The 16,020-nt window shown below is 29.5% G+C and overlaps 1 protein-coding gene across 6 annotated transcripts in view; it reads right to left on the bottom strand.

Moving 5' to 3' along the window:
* The window catches only part of LOC122510533 (protein prickle-like), a 45,524-nt gene that overhangs the window by 21,487 nt on the left and 8,017 nt on the right, over positions 1-16,020 (bottom strand). For 2 of the 6 annotated variants that reach the window (XM_043625270.1, XM_043625271.1), the window contains exon 1: positions 4,340-5,336. Coding sequence is in view for 1 of the 6 variants with exons in the window: in XM_043625273.1 (XP_043481208.1) it covers positions 9,076-9,167 (92 nt within the window). In the remaining 5 variants the exon portion in view is untranslated. Of the gene's footprint in view, positions 1-4,339; positions 5,337-9,075; positions 9,723-10,071; positions 10,132-13,341; positions 13,727-16,020 lie in introns of those variants that run through there. The other 4 variants (XM_043625275.1, XM_043625276.1, XM_043625273.1 and 1 more) reach the window with 4 other exon arrangements.

The raw sequence follows: 16,020 nt of genomic DNA, 5'->3' as shown, positions 1-16,020 counted from the left end.
ACTGGGATATTTGTCATAATAATAAATGCATAAATTTTGTATCCGGTTTATGTTTTAGAATATGATCATAAGAAACTTTTTTATTGACTTTCTTCAGATTTATTTGTGACGCGCTTATGCGAGAAAAGGACCTAAGAAGCAAAAAGTTTTGTATGTTTGCTTCCTTGTATTGGATATTTTCTCTATAAAAATAGATATTACATCGTTGCATTCAAAATATGAAATAAAAACTAATTTCTTAATTAATTTAAAAAGGAACTTTTAAACCATAGGTCTAATGATCTTCATATAAAGCATCAAAAATCTCCGCATCTAAAATTTATAGGATCAATCATATTTAAGAGAATAAAATTTTATTTCCTTAAAGGAAAATTTTAGAAACTGGAATTATTAAAAACTTAGTAGACAAAAAGGATAAAACTTTAATTTAATATTTGAAATGAATGCATATTTGTTGATGGAACGAGATAAGGTTAAATGGACATAAACTATACACTTGAGAGGGAAAGAAAATTTCTATATGCGTTTCTATCTTTTTATACTTTCAGCAGGAGCGTTCTCTCTTACCGTAATGTCTCTTATGAGCATTATAAGTACATCTTAGAAATAGTTTATTGAATGCTCAGAAAAATAAAGCTATCAATGAATGTGTCAAGAAAATTCAGAGAAATTTTCTATGGTACGTAAAAGTATGTCGAAGTTTCTCTTACTGAAACAGTGCAGTTAAGACTGATCACTAGCGATTTATATCTAATAATAGTTCGCCAATGGCAAAATATTCCCAAGTGGCTTGTAATATTACTGTAATGTCACTGTAATGCTAGGTAAAATGGGTCCGTCCATAAACTATATTATCAATTTTTTATTCCTTATTACGCCTCCCCCCTTGGTACGATTGCTTTTTGGGCACAAAAAGGGTTTAAAGGGTCTAAAGCCTGTTTTTTAACCTCTAAAAATCGGAATATGGATTTTTCGGCATCATTTTCAGGATCAAAAAAAGGCTTAAAAAGAGGGGATCGAAAAAGGGGCCTAAATTTTGACTCGGGAAGTAATGTTAATATTATATACATTAAAGTTGCAGGTAACATTATACTAAAGTTGACTTATTCTTGTTAACAATCTTAAAAATAGGTTAAGTTTCAATTATTTTAGTTTTAAACGTTTTAAAGATCTAAACGGATTGAGATGGATTGTTTTATCTGCTTAAGTTGTTTTAAGAAAAAAAGTACTCGAAGCAGGAATGGAATCCTGAACTAGAATGCAGAAAAGACAAGAGTTTATAATCGATAAATCAAACTTACTTGTAGTATATTGAATCTATGGGGAGAGACTAGCTGACACAAATAAAATATCTTAGAAGCGTTTAATTACACGTGCCGACAAAATTCTGACGAATTTCAAAACCAAGAACCAGACAGTATACTTTTTCGGAGGTTTTTAACTTGCTAAATCTCGAATCTGACCTTAGATTATATATTGCTCAAGCACTCTAGTTTTTAAAATTACTATGATCCCATTTAAAAAACTTTTTAATTTTTCAAAAAACCTTTACTTAGCTTCGATGAGATTCTGTTCCTTAAAGTTTTTAAATATGGTTAATTCGATAATTTTTGTAAACTGAACAGTGTCGGGTAAAACTTCAAAAATAAAGAATAAAATAATTAGAAACTCGTAATATTTAAGTGACTTACGATCTTTAAAAGCATTTGTCGATGAGTTTCAAGCAAATTTTAAAAATCTGACCACAAATTCGTAATCAGCCACCCCAATGACCCCCGAGTAACAAGTTTTTATCAATTTCGTTGACTTTTTAAAAATCGACCGCCATATTGGTTCCGCCATTTTGAATTTTGCAATTTTGACTTTGAATCCGTAAGGGAGTCCTTAAACTAGTGTAACAAGTTTTCAGACTTTTTAGACCCCCTCCCCCTTGCTATCATTGCGTTCAATGCAATTTTGTAGATTTTTGGATCCCCCCTCTAAATTTGTAACGTAGTTAATGGATGGCGCCTAATTATTGACAAAAAACTTAATTAATTAGCAAAAAAATGTAAAATACCAGTATCTTAGGTTTCTCGGGCAAAAATTACGAATTCAAAGTCAAAATTATAAAATTCAAAATGGCGGAACCAATATGGCGGTCGAATTTTTAAAAACTCAACTTAATCGTTTAAAACTTGTTACTCGAGTGTTTTTGGGGTCGCTGACTACTAATCTGATGTCAGATTTTTAAAATTCGCTTGAAACTTACCAAGAAATGCTTTTGAAGATGGTAAATAGTACGTTACGAACTTTTAGAAACAAAATTTTCTCTTAAAGTTACATGACTTCAAAAATTATAAAAAAAAACCGGTTTCTGTCACTTTTAGATCAGAATATCTCAATACTCTAAAATAGTGATGCAATTTTAAAGTCAGATTCGAATTCAGAACGTCAAAAACCTTTGGAAAAGTATTGTATACACGGTTCTTGCGGTTCTGCGAATCGTCAAAGTTTTGTCGGCCTCTGTTATAGAGATATATATATGGATTTAAAAAGAAAAATGTTAGTTTTATGTACGAACTTATTCTTGTGGTATTGACCACAAGAAACTCTGTACAAGATTTACAGTTGAAAAAAAGTAGCTATTTTCCTGCTCGATCCTTTGTAAATATGATTAAAATTATATTTTACAAAGTGCTCTTTTGGATTTAAATTATCTTAGGATTCAGTTCTAAGAAAATGCTAATATGTGATATTATGTTGAATAACAATAATGTTTAGCAATAATGCAATTTATAGAATATTCATAAAATGAAAAGTTTTATGAGGATGAAGCAAAGTAATAAAATGAAGACAAAAATTTCAACTTAAACTTTACAGAGGTTTTTCTTACCGTTTTTTTAAGTCGCTGATTACGAAACTAAAGTCAGATTTACAAAATTTCCAAAATTCAAAATGGCGGATCCAATATGGCAGAATTTTTTTTTTTAAATTGCTCAATTTCGCTTGAAAGTTGTTACTCCGGAGTTTTCGATTTCGCTATTTTGAATTTTCAAAATCTGACCACAGATTCGTGCAAGCAGCGACCCCGAAAACCCCCGAGTTGTAAGTTTTAGGCAAATTGGAGAAATTTAAAAAAAATATCCGCCATATTGAATCTGCCATTTTGAATTTTGATAATATTTGAAAATCTGACTTTAGATTCATAATCAGCGACCCCAGAAACCCCAGAGTGACAAATTTCAACAAAATCCAATCTCTGGGTTTCCCGATGACCCGAAGGGATTAAGTTAAAGTGAAAATTTTAATATTACGTCCTACTTATTTTCGCAAAATATTAAAATACCAACATTAATTTACAATTTCTTTGTCATTCTAAGTTTCTCTTTTTCATAATTTCAAGAATTCACCAAAAAATATTTGGAAAAATCTTCAGAATATTAATAAATGTTGAAAAAATAATTGAACCTTACGGCCAAAAGTAGAAATAAAAGCTCGAATAAAATCTCTCGCAAATCATGTAAAATTTTGCATGAGAGAGAAAAGGATAAAAATATCTTCTGTCCTTTTCTCTCTTACATATAAAAGAATCCGATTTACGATTAGAGGTTTCATTCCATTTAGGCCTGGGAGACTAAAAACTAGATTGGTTTAATTCTGGGTATCTTCCAAATGAGTTCTGCATTCCAAATAAAAGTCCCACAAAGCATCAAGTATTTCTTGATGAAATTCGTCTCATGAAATATTTACTCCTTCCAAATTCTTAATTTTTCAGTTCGAACCTCCATTCTCGAACTAATAAATGAAAGTCTTCAGAAAATTCTCAATGTTGATGTGGGAAGTGAGTGCTCTGACATTTATATATGTTACAATAAGAAGACTATTTGTTATGTATATAGCTGCATGTCTAGGACCGGATTTCAAACTGAAATTTTTAATTCATCTACTTGTTTGCGTTAAGCAAACAAGTAGATGAATTAAAAATTTCAGTTTTCCCGAAAGTATCAAATATACCTCAATTTATGATTTTTTTTTGGTATTGTTGCAATTTGACATTTTTAAGTAAGTGTTTACTTATATGATTTTTTCTTTCGAAGTAAAATGACTTAATGGCAAGTGCAAGAAAAGACTATTGTTGCAAATGCAAACTAATAACACGTTTCTTTATATACATAAAGTTTTATTCAGACTTCGGATGTCCATTTTCTTTGAACAATAATGAGAAGTCTCAAGTGCAATGGTCTTAAAAACTCCATTGTAAATATTTGCAAAAGGAGTATTGTGTAATTAGTAGTGATTTTTTAGTACACTTTACTATTCATTGCCAACTTTTAATATACCCACTTAAGACACTAACTATTAAAAGAAATGTTTCATCTTCCTTTACAGTTAACAATTCTTCTATCAGAGCAACACGGAGCGCATTGCAGAGAATCGAAACGTCGGCATCAAATTCCTTTCATAAACACTTGCCTCTTAATTCACTATGGCAATTTTATCATCTCTTCGATTAAAAAAAAAAAAACTTTTCCAAAAATATCTTGGTAATATCTTCACCAATTGAAAATATATTCTCAAAAGTGCATCACTTTAAATCGTTTCAAAACACATTTGTATCCAGTTTCACAAACACATAAACGATTTTTTAAAAAAACCATAGTTTCACATTGAGATCACTTTTAACTGTACGTTCAACTAAATTTTTTATTTTTGAAAAAAATGAGATTATTAACTGATAAGAGTAGGGAACAATAATTAATGATAAGTTTATGGAACAAAAGAAAATTTTGATGTTTTAGATGTTTAGGAAGTTAGTTCATTTAGTAGGTGGTTAAAAAAAAGGATTGATGGGTAGATGAGAATGATTGAAGAAAAGCTTTATTTTATATGGCTGAGAATAAAGATGAAAAGCTATGTACTAGCAGCAAACGAGTGAAATTGATGCACGACGCGGTGTGGCGCGAAATGAAAGAAGAAGAAAAAAAAAAGAGTTGCAGTATAAAACGATTAGAGGATGCGAGGTAATCTGGACAAAGCTGAAGTCAGCACTGAGACCCAGCGTCCAAGGAGTTTAGTTTACCCCAGTGTCTGACCCATCAAAATGAGGGTGGGGGAACGGGCCCTTTTACCAAGAGACTATACACTACGACTACGTGAGTGCAAACGAGTCTTATACCGCGAACGAGGCCTTTCCAACTCATCTCCCACCTCATAGCCACCCTATTTCACTGACATGAAAGAATTTCATGAATTGTACGGAGCTATTCAGTTTGATATCAAACACACATTCCACCTCCTCTTGTTTTTTTTTTCTTGCATATTCTTTTTCGTTTTAGTGTGTATCCTACTCTTTAATACACGTATCTTCTTTCTTTTCTTTGCCAAATGATAGTTTTTTGTGTGAAGTAAATTTTTTTCCCCTTATTTTTCTTGCGAATATTTTTGAATGAATATTTTGAATAGATGTTGGATCTAAAAGTTTCCCTTTGAAAAAAAATCTGTATGATATAAATTAATCTGTATGAAGAAATGTTAAATCGATGAGCGGCATTGTATCAGCAGTGGATTTAGAGTATCAGATCGGCACTATAAAACCAGCTTTCTTACCGGCTTGGTACCGGTAAAGTCAACAATGATAACTCGGGTAATTGACGACTATCGTTATATTAAAACCAGAATATGGTTACCATAATATATTTTGATAAATATTACATCGTAAAAAAATTCAAAAGTGATGTTGACCACCTTAGGGCCAGGACGACAGTTTTTAAAAGTCGAGTTTTATTCGAACGTTTAGGGAGGGTGTTCAAGTAGATTAGATTTTTTACATTGAGCTTCAGTTGGAAAATCGCATTGCCTTTGGAACCCTCTTTAAAACTTTAGGGATGCGGATGTGAATTACTTCGAAAATCTCTTATCCTAATATGATAGGAGATCCCACAGTCTGATTTCTATACTCATAAGTTTTATGGATGAAATTTATCTTAAATAAAAGATCTTTTCATTCCCTTTTCAAAATCCATGGGGTGCCTGATTTTTACGGTCCATTCTAATGATTACATTTCAAGTTTTGCTAATCAATTTTTTATCGTGAAATCTTATGAGAAATCATTTTCAAAATTTGTCAATCACATTTATATTATTTTCATCATGACGTTGTCATGGAAAGATCAGGTGGTTGTTGATATCTTACGTCATACTTCAAGGAGGTGTTACAATCCCCATGTAGCCATATTAGATCCGCCATTTTGAATTTTGGAAATCTGACCGCGACCGCGAAAACCCCAGGGTAACAATAAGTTTTAAGCAAAGTAGCGTAACAATCCTGATTTTGGTACATCAGAAATGTATATAATTTGGTAAACCGTTGATAATTTTCGTGTGTTTAGGAAAGTGGTTTCGACCAACAGTTTTTTTTCATACCAAATTCTCAAATTCCAAAGTAAGTTAAATTCCGTCTTTTCTTTCGTTGTGTATCACGTTATGAATCACAAAACTGAGGCCCGCGTAATGATGTCCGAGGAGCGAAGTAGGTTCAAAGGCCCTGAGGCCTAAGGTAGCGTTGGTCGAGTTCCGCAAAATGTAAACGCAAAACGATGAAGCTCGAAGGGAAATTATGCAGATTGCAGGCTTGGGTATGATGGAACTGTTGGAGCCCCAGCCTACGTGATCCGGCCAATAACATATCGTGCCCAGGTATATATACAGCTTCACATAACATTTTTCCACCAAAGGCTAATTCATTCCCATTGATTGTATACCTCTATTCCACAATCCTATCCAAATTCAATTCTATGCAGTGAATATACTTTGTGCATTTTCAATAAAATAATGCAGAAGATTATCATTCTTTCAATCAATACGTGCAACGTCCATATTAAAAGCTCAATATGGCGGACGTATTTCTTTAAAGACGATGCTTCAAATGTTTGGAATTTATTTTTTATGTTCTGCAAAAAGCATGTAGACTTGGCGCCAGATCAGTTTTTAAAAGAAAGCAAAACCAAACGGAATTTAATTAACCTAAAAATAAGAAACTTTTTTCTTGCAAAAGCAAAAGCTCAATGCTTTTGCATTAAGAAAAAAGTTTCTTTCATATAGTAAAAGAAATTGCATTGAGAACGAGTTGAGAATAAGAATTTTTGGAAATTGGAAAATTTTCCACAGCAACTAAAATAACTTATTTAAAATACTTAAGAAGCTTAAGAATGAAAAAAATTAATGGCTAGCCACGAGACGGTCTCTCTTCTTACTATCATTCAGAATATTATGAATTTATGAAATATCGGTGGAAGATAATTTATCTTCAGTCGTTGGCAATGCAGACTTCTGTGTAATCTAATGTAGCATGGATTAAAGTGCACCTTCTCTTATAAAGTTCCCGCCACCAATGTTTCCGACAGGTGTATGTGTAAAACAAAGAAAGACAGATTCTTCCACCTGCAGGAGAAAGATTCGTAATCGTAATCGTAAGAATAAGTTTGGTTGATAATTAATCATAAATATTAAAACTTATAGGATTTAAATATTATTAACTTCTAAACGTGCTTATAAGTAAGCGTTTTCGAAGAAACTGATAATTGGCCTTAAAAATACTGCATCTACAGAATGCCTTCGAATTAGGAGTGGTTGCGTTTGCCTGGACCATCCTAATTGGGTTTTTTTTCGTGAGGGAGAAGGAAAGTGTAGAAAACTTCTCCTGAGTACAACCGGTTTATCGACAATCGAGTTCTGAGGGTGTTTACCGAACAGTAATCAACAGTGCACACCATATTGTACCTCGATGTTAAACCTCTAACTTAATGTATGTCGAACGGTCTATACCGACCCCAAAAACCCCCAAGTAACAAGTTTCATGCAAATCTGAACAATTTCTAAAAAAAATCATTCGCTTATTTTCATATTCATGTATCATCCTATGAATTTTGAAAATCTAACATTTTATTCTTAGCGAACCCTTAACTACTGTGCAGGCCTGCTACTGTGGTTGATGAATAAAGTCAAAAGCACATGAAAGTAATTACATATTTGGAAAAATAATAAAAATATTTATTTAGTGTAAAAGATTAAGAAATAAGTTTTAAAGTCCCTATTGACACTTGTAACTGTATACACGAACCAAAAATATTATACTTTTTCTAATGCGCTTAATCGCTGTGGGGTGGACAAAAGTTATTGAACGGCATAGTGCGTACTACTCAACACTACTCAATATGCTACGCATCAATAAAAATTCACAAAATTATGGAAACGTTTGGCGAAATCAAAACGCTTTTACGACGCTTATGTCTTTTCTCTTTATATATGGGGTGGTTTCAAGAATTATGTATTATAGATATTGTGTTCGATATAATGAAACTATTTGTGTCGTGTCCACACATACAAGCTAGGGTTCTGACCCTAGCTGGAGAAGGATTTATACAAAGTCCGAGACGATGTTAGGGGTAGCTAGTAAGATACAAATGCTGTGGGGTGTTTTCTTCGGACTATGGCTAGGCTTCTAGATTCAATCACGATTCCCAACCTTACCTTCCGTCCTATGAAAATCGCACCTCGAATACCAAACAGATTTGATTTCATTTCAAAAGATCGTGAGCTGAATAATAACAAAAACCCCGTGATAACTTTTTCTTTGAAAAAGAAAAATTAGCGGGCTTAAAATCGGCGACAACAAATTGTGGATTTAATCAGTTTCGAGATGTAATTTCCTTGTAATTATACATTTAAAACTTATATTCTTTTAATTAAGTTGAACAACATCTGTTATTTAAAATTTTTACTTTGCGGATACAGATAAAATCACTTATATCTAAATTTGTAAACAGTTGTATAGTAAATTACTTCAATAAGTTTTTTTAAAGTATCTTAAATTAAGATTCTGGCGCAATAAGATGTTTAGCAACAAGTTACTTATTACCTAAAGGTTGATAGTTTAATATTGTTTTAATATTTAATATTTTGTTGATTCAACCAATATGGTTATTAAAAAAAAAAAGTATGCTACTTGGGTAGCACGAATTTTTTTTTCATTTACCTTTGAAAAGCACTTCTAATATAAAAATACTTGAAATTAAAATTTATCTAAACACTTACCGGACGGTCGCATGGCTGACAGATTTCCGAAAGACATTTGTCATTTGCCATTTTAAACTGTCAAAAAAGTAATGTATTTTTGTATGATCCATGTTGTCACTTCAATCCACACAAACTTTGATCCATTATGTCACCAAAAAAAGAATATATTGTATCTCTTTTAAACTATTTGAAAGTATTAATGTTCATTAATATTAGTTTATTACTGAGTACCTAATTTTGTACAGATTCACTTTACGAAACATCAACGTCGCACCCCATGGTTTTTGTTCTATGAATCAGCTTTCTATTCAACCGGTTTGAATATGAAATCAAATCACTAGGAAGATGCAACGCGCACTATTTCAGAAGAATGAATATGATAATATTCCATGAATGATCTGTCTAAATGAAATCATATTAGAATTCCGCAAAGCGAAGTATACGTAAATGAAATAAACAACTTCTCCCACGTGTTTATAATAATGTTTACACTTTGCACGTGATTTCTGAACGCGGCTAAGATATAGAATCGTATCGCGTGTGCTAGCGAGCAAATCCGGGGAACTTAACTCTAGGTAGCACTGCACAGCACTAAGTTGTAGTGAATAACACCCTTCTAAAAAACCCCCTGTTACTGCCCCATCACCAACTCATTCGATAACAAATGCAACGTTCACTTTTTTCTTACCCTGTCTTTGTTACCCCTCTCTCGTAGTCCATTGGGGGGTTAATGCTAGTATGACTAAGAAGAAGTCCCTGTTACACGAACTAAGTGTGGTTGAACATCATCTTTCGATCGATAATATCGTAAATATTTTCAACATATATTATTAGTATTCGAACCCTTTTTCTTAAAATTCTCATTAAAAAAAATTACTAATCAGTTAAAATTACTGTACATTATTACAATTATAGAAATAATTTATCAAAACCCATTAAAAAAATAAAACTAAACATATGCAAACATTTATACTCATTTATTGTATTCTAACTATTTATTTGGATTTTACTCACATGGTCCTAAGAGGGAACGCATTGCTGGCAAAGTACTGCGCCAACAACTTGGATGAAACACTAAAAAAAATTATACTTTTTAAAAAATTAATAAAATTTTTACCCTCCATATTATAGAATTTAATACTATTAAAATCGGATCATATTAAAAAGAACATATAGAATCTCAACACTATCTAAAATATTCATATTTACATGAAGCAAAAAACTCGCTGATTATGAATATGATGTCAGTTTTTAAAAATTCAAAATGGCGGATCCAATATGGCGGACATTTTTAAAATTTTATTAGATTCACTTTAAATTTGTTACACGGGGATTTTTGGGGTTGCTGATTACGAATATGATTTTAATTTTACAAAATTCAAAATGGCGGATCCAATATGGCGGACATTTTTAAAATTTCATTAGATTCATTTTAAATTTGTTGCACGGGGGTTTTTGGGGTTGCTGATTACGAATATGATGTTAATTTTACAAAATAAAAAATGATGGATCCAATATGGCGTTTTCTAATCTTCTACTTTGTCAGATTAGTCATTTTAAATTTTAAAATATTTCACATCACATCTGTAACTATCGACCTCAAAACTCTCTAGATTTCAAGTTTTATGGAAATTCACTAATTTTTGAATTTTCAAATAACATTTTCTTACGGATCGGACATTTTGATCCACATTTACTAAGATTCATATAAAAATATGAATTTTAAAAATTTGTTGACTTCCATATTCGATTTAAAACTTTGCATTTTGAAAAATTGACATCAAATTTGTAATCATCAGCGACCCAAAATAAAACCCCCCAATAACAATTTTCAAATAAATCTAATGAAATTTATTTAAAAAATGTCGTCTGTCGTTTTGAATTTTTAAAAACTGGCATCATATATTCGTAATCAATGACCCAAAAAAACCTCCGAGTAACGAATTTCAAGTGAATCTATTAATGAATTTTCAAATAATTTGTCTCTGGTATTAGTCTACAGGCACCTGGAGTGCAGGTTGCCCGGAAACTAAGAATATTAAAAAAAAAATTGTTTAATTATTTTCCTGTAATAACAGTAAAATAAAAATTTAAAGGCAAATTGCTTCATTATTTTTGGGATCTTCAAAAATACTTTACTTATTTAAAAGTCTCCAACCTTTGGTAAAGAATTTAAAATTATTCAAAATTATAAAAAAATCGAAAAACCGAATTTCTTAAAATTCAACATTTTTTCTTTTCTTTTGTAGCATTTGGCTTCAATATTTTTGTGCTCTTCAAAAATACCTCACTTATTTGAAAGGCTACAACGTTTGGTGAAAAATTTTTAATTATTCAAAATTATAAAAAATTCCAAAAACCGAATTTCTTAAAATTCAACATTTTTTCTTTTCTTTTGTAGCATTTGGCTTCAATATTTTTGTGCTCTTCAAAAATACCTCACTTATTTAAAAGTCTCCAACGTTTGGTGAAAAATTTTAAATTTTTCAAAATTATAAAAAATTCGAAAAACCGAATTTCTTAAAATTCAACATTTTTTCTGTTCTTCTGTGGCATTTGGCTTCAATATTTTTGTGCTCTTCAAAAATACTTTACTTATTTAAAAGTCTCCACCCTTTGGTAAAAAATAAAAAATTTTTTAAAATTATAAAAAATTCGAAAAACCGAATTTCTTAAAATTTAACATTTTTTCATTTCTTTTGTGGCATTTGGCTTCAATATTTTTGTGCTTTTCAAGAATACTTTACTTATTTAAAAATCTCCAAACTTTGGTAAAAAATAAAAAAATTTTCAAAAATTCGAAAAATCGAATATTCTTAAAATTCAACATTTTTCTTTTATTTTAAGGCAAATTGCTTTATTATTTTTGGGCTCTTTAAAAATACTTTACTGGTTTTTTTAACTTCAACCTTTGATCATAAAACTACCCTGACCACTGGCACCATGCAAAAATATAGAAAATTCTATTCCAGGCGTGGACCTGGATATTTAAAATATGTTAATTATTTTAATTCATAATTCGATATTATTCAACGATAGTACTATTATAACTGAAAATTAAATAATTTGAAACTGTTAAAGCACAAAACTGTCAAACTTAACCTTATTTTTATGTTTTTTTTTTTTTTGCTTAGGGAATTTTGGGAAATCTGCCTACAGATACTTTGGATTCCGCACTTCAAGGTTATGTGGGGTTGGTACTATGAAACAAAAGGAAATATTAAAAAAAAGATAAATAAATAAATGTTATAATAAATTTAATTTTTTTTTATTATTTAATTTTTTTCTACATTTAGTTCTAAAGAATATTTAGTTTTATTTTTGCAGATTTTAATATATTTTGCTTATAAATAGTTTTCTTCAACATATTTTAATTTCTTTACGCAGTATTAAATTAGGAAAGAGAATGAAGTTAGAGATTATATATTTTCAGTGCCAATGCTTATTTTTATCGTTTCCCGAAGTTATTTAAAGAAGAATTGAAAAATTGAGCGAAATTAGCCTCTTTTACGGTATTTGGTTTTTATTGTATAAAAAAATCTTAGAATAAAAACCTAATAAGGGTTATATTAGAAAATATTTCGTTAAAGTTGATTGTACATTGAAGAAAATAGAAAAAAGCACGATAATTGTTTCGGTAGAAGAGTCAAGTTCTTCTTTCGCATTAATCAGGTTACTCATATTACATGTATACCTCATTAGGTTTCTATTCTATAATAAGAATCGTTTATCGTATACTCTGAAAATTACATTTCTAAATGGTTCTTAATTTTTGATCTTTTAAAAAAAATACAAATAAGAGGAGAAACCATAAAATGCACTATCCAATCAAACTACATAGAAAACCGATAATTTAAAACATATTTTAATCGTAATAGAAGCCGTAAACAAAATACTCGTTAAAAGAAATAGAAACCATTAGAAACCTATATTTAGGATTGTTTACGTTCTTATTAAGCATTTTTACTAGGGTATCCCCAAGCTCAATAAATATTTCCTTATATTTAATAAAATAAAACTGCTTTTGTTAGTATTTAATAACAAAGTAATAATTATTTAATAGTAAACATCTTCAATAAAATTATTTAATAGTAACAATTATTAAACAGTTGATAGAAAAATTTGATGAAAGCTTTGAAAAATCAAACTATATAAAATTATGTTCTAATTTTTAATTTTGAAATTCAGAAAAATACATGTTTACTGAATTTTAAATTTTTGTTACATGTTATACTTGTAATTTAATATTTGTTTCATAAGCTTTCAAATAATGTTTATAATTACCTTTTGCTCGGTCTTCTCTTCAATAACAGTAGTTATTCAAAAATTTTCAACTTTGTTTTAAAAAATTCTATTATTTATTAACTAAAGGCATTCGGCGGAAGATCAACAATCTTATAAACAAATATCTCTTAACCAAAAACTGCTAACTACTACTACTACTAACTACTTTAATCGTTGCTTTAAATTAACTTAGAAATTTAAATATATTTTACAGTTTTAAAAACAATATTCATTCTAATAAATATAAAAATAAATATAGATCTCTATGAATATTTAGTAAAGAGAAAATATTATTTATTAGGAAGAACTATGAAAATCAACACCCCAAAGAATTCGAGTGCTGTAGGCAGCAGCACCACGCGTATTCGACTAAAATTCCGATAAAGAGAGATGAGTTGAAATCTGAAACTCGGGGTAATTCGTACTCTTTCGTGTAAATTCGAGTCGGAGCACGTGGCTGGAATGAAAGCATTAAGAGAGCAATAAAACATATTATAAGGGGATAAACACTTTCCTGTCACAAAACCCTAGTCAATTTAATATATTTTTGCTAACAGACAAGTTGTAATTAATCATGAAATATTAAAAATTAAATTAAACCTATTTTAATATTTCATCATTTTTTAATAGTGGTCTACAAATATAAATTAAATTTTCTTAAAAAGTTTTTTTTTATTAAGTTTTCATTAAGAATTTTAAGGAAGAATTAATATTAAAATTTTTGAAAATAATTGAATTTTTATGAAGAATTTTATTATAAAATTTTAGAAAATGTCGGTGACGGGATTCGAACGCTGTACATGTACCCGTCAAGTCGGTGCCTTAATCCACGCAGCTACTGTCTATCTAAAAAAAATTTCTCTCTGTTTAATTCATTTATTGTTCGAACTGATGTTTATTTATTCCTCAATATCAATATTTTCGAAATTTTACAAAAATAATTGAATTCTTTTGGAAAATTTTATTGATAATAATTATTATTACACTTATCAATTTGCATATTAAAGAATAAAGAAGAAATAAGAGAATTATTTCCAACTTTTAAAGATAAGCATAGAATTGAATGCTAGACATTTTTTTTTTTTGAAAAATAATTCTGCAAGCTCAACATAACAAAATAAAATTTCATTGTCTGTTATTCATATCGAATACCACCCTCTGCCCCGTCTGTAGACTGAAAACTTTTAAGGGGGTTGAAAATGGAGAAGAATAGAATAAAGAAAGCAACCGCACCAAAATGGGTAGCTCGCATTGATATTCTGGATACGTGGCTGCTACATGTCATTCGAGACAAGAATTCAAACCATTTCGATCGAATTCTCCGTTGTGTCTCAAGAATGAAATTTATGATCTTTTACAACGCTTATATTTCTCCTGCCAAATAATCTTAAATTATATGATTCTAAAATTTAGAAAAGAGTCATTCCATTATATTTCGACTAAAGTCGTTGCCGACTAATTTTAAAAAATTGTAATATTTTGCAGGAATGATTTTAAAGATATTAGGATCACCGAACAAAAAGAATTTTTTAAATATTTTTTATATTTATTGTAAAATAAGCATCTAAAGTATATGAAGTCGTAAAAACTGACACTTTTTCATCTATTAGAAAATATTAAAGAAAACACATCATTTACTATAAAAACGTAAAAAAATTATTAGAATTTATTAAGAATGAATTATTTTATTATTATAAATTGATAGAAACAATTATTAATAAGAAATATTAAATAAAAAATAATTTTAAAGTTTACATGGAAAATAACCTATTTTTGCAAATTTCATTCACTAAATATGAGAAAGAGAAATCATTAAATTGGATAAAACCTTATGAAATATAAAGTACCTGTGATTAACTTTTAGTTTTTCTTATCACTTTCTTCCTGTTTTCTTCACAAATATTAAAAAATAAGCAATTAAAATTGGCACTTTGCTTATTTTCACGATTTTCAAATGTAAATAACTTCTGCCCAGAAAAATGAAAAATTACGAAAATTGGGCAATAATTATTTGATCACTAGATACACTCACTGGAAAAAGATTTTCTTTGGTCCCGAAGCTATTTCTCGAATTAATTAACTTTAAACTTTTGACTATTTTTATCAGGTTAATACATGTGTTTTTTAAAGGACGAAGTTAGCTCTTCTTGTTTAATCGTTTTGAACCAACTTCAGTTTTAAAGAAATCACATGTATTAACCTGATAAAAATAGTAAAAAGTTTAAAGTTAATTAATTCGAGAAATAGCTTCGGGACCAAAGAAAATCTTTTTCCAGTAAGTGTATCTAGTGATGAATTAATTATTGCCCAATTTTCGTAATTTTTCATTTTTCTGGGCAGAAGTTATTTACATTTGAAAATCGTGAAAATAAGCAAAGTGCCAATTTTAATTGCTTATTTTTTAATATTTGTGAAGAAAACAGGAAGAAAGTGGTAAGAAAAACTAAAAGTTAATCACAGGTACTTTATATTTCATAAGGTTTTATCCAATTTAATGATTTCTCTTTCTCATATTTAGTGAATGGAATTTGCAAAAATAGGTTATTTTCCATGTAAACTTTAAAATTACTTTTTATTTATTATTTCTTATTAATAATTGTTTCTATCAATTTATAATAATAAAATAATTCATTCTTAATAAATTCTAATAATTTTTTTACGTTTTTATAGTAAATGATG

Source organism: Leptopilina heterotoma, unplaced genomic scaffold (genome assembly GCF_015476425.1).
Source record: "Leptopilina heterotoma isolate Lh14 unplaced genomic scaffold, ASM1547642v1 Lhet_7, whole genome shotgun sequence".
NCBI classification, from domain to species: domain Eukaryota; kingdom Metazoa; phylum Arthropoda; class Insecta; order Hymenoptera; family Figitidae; genus Leptopilina; species Leptopilina heterotoma.
This window is presented reverse-complemented; position numbering and strand designations above follow the sequence as displayed.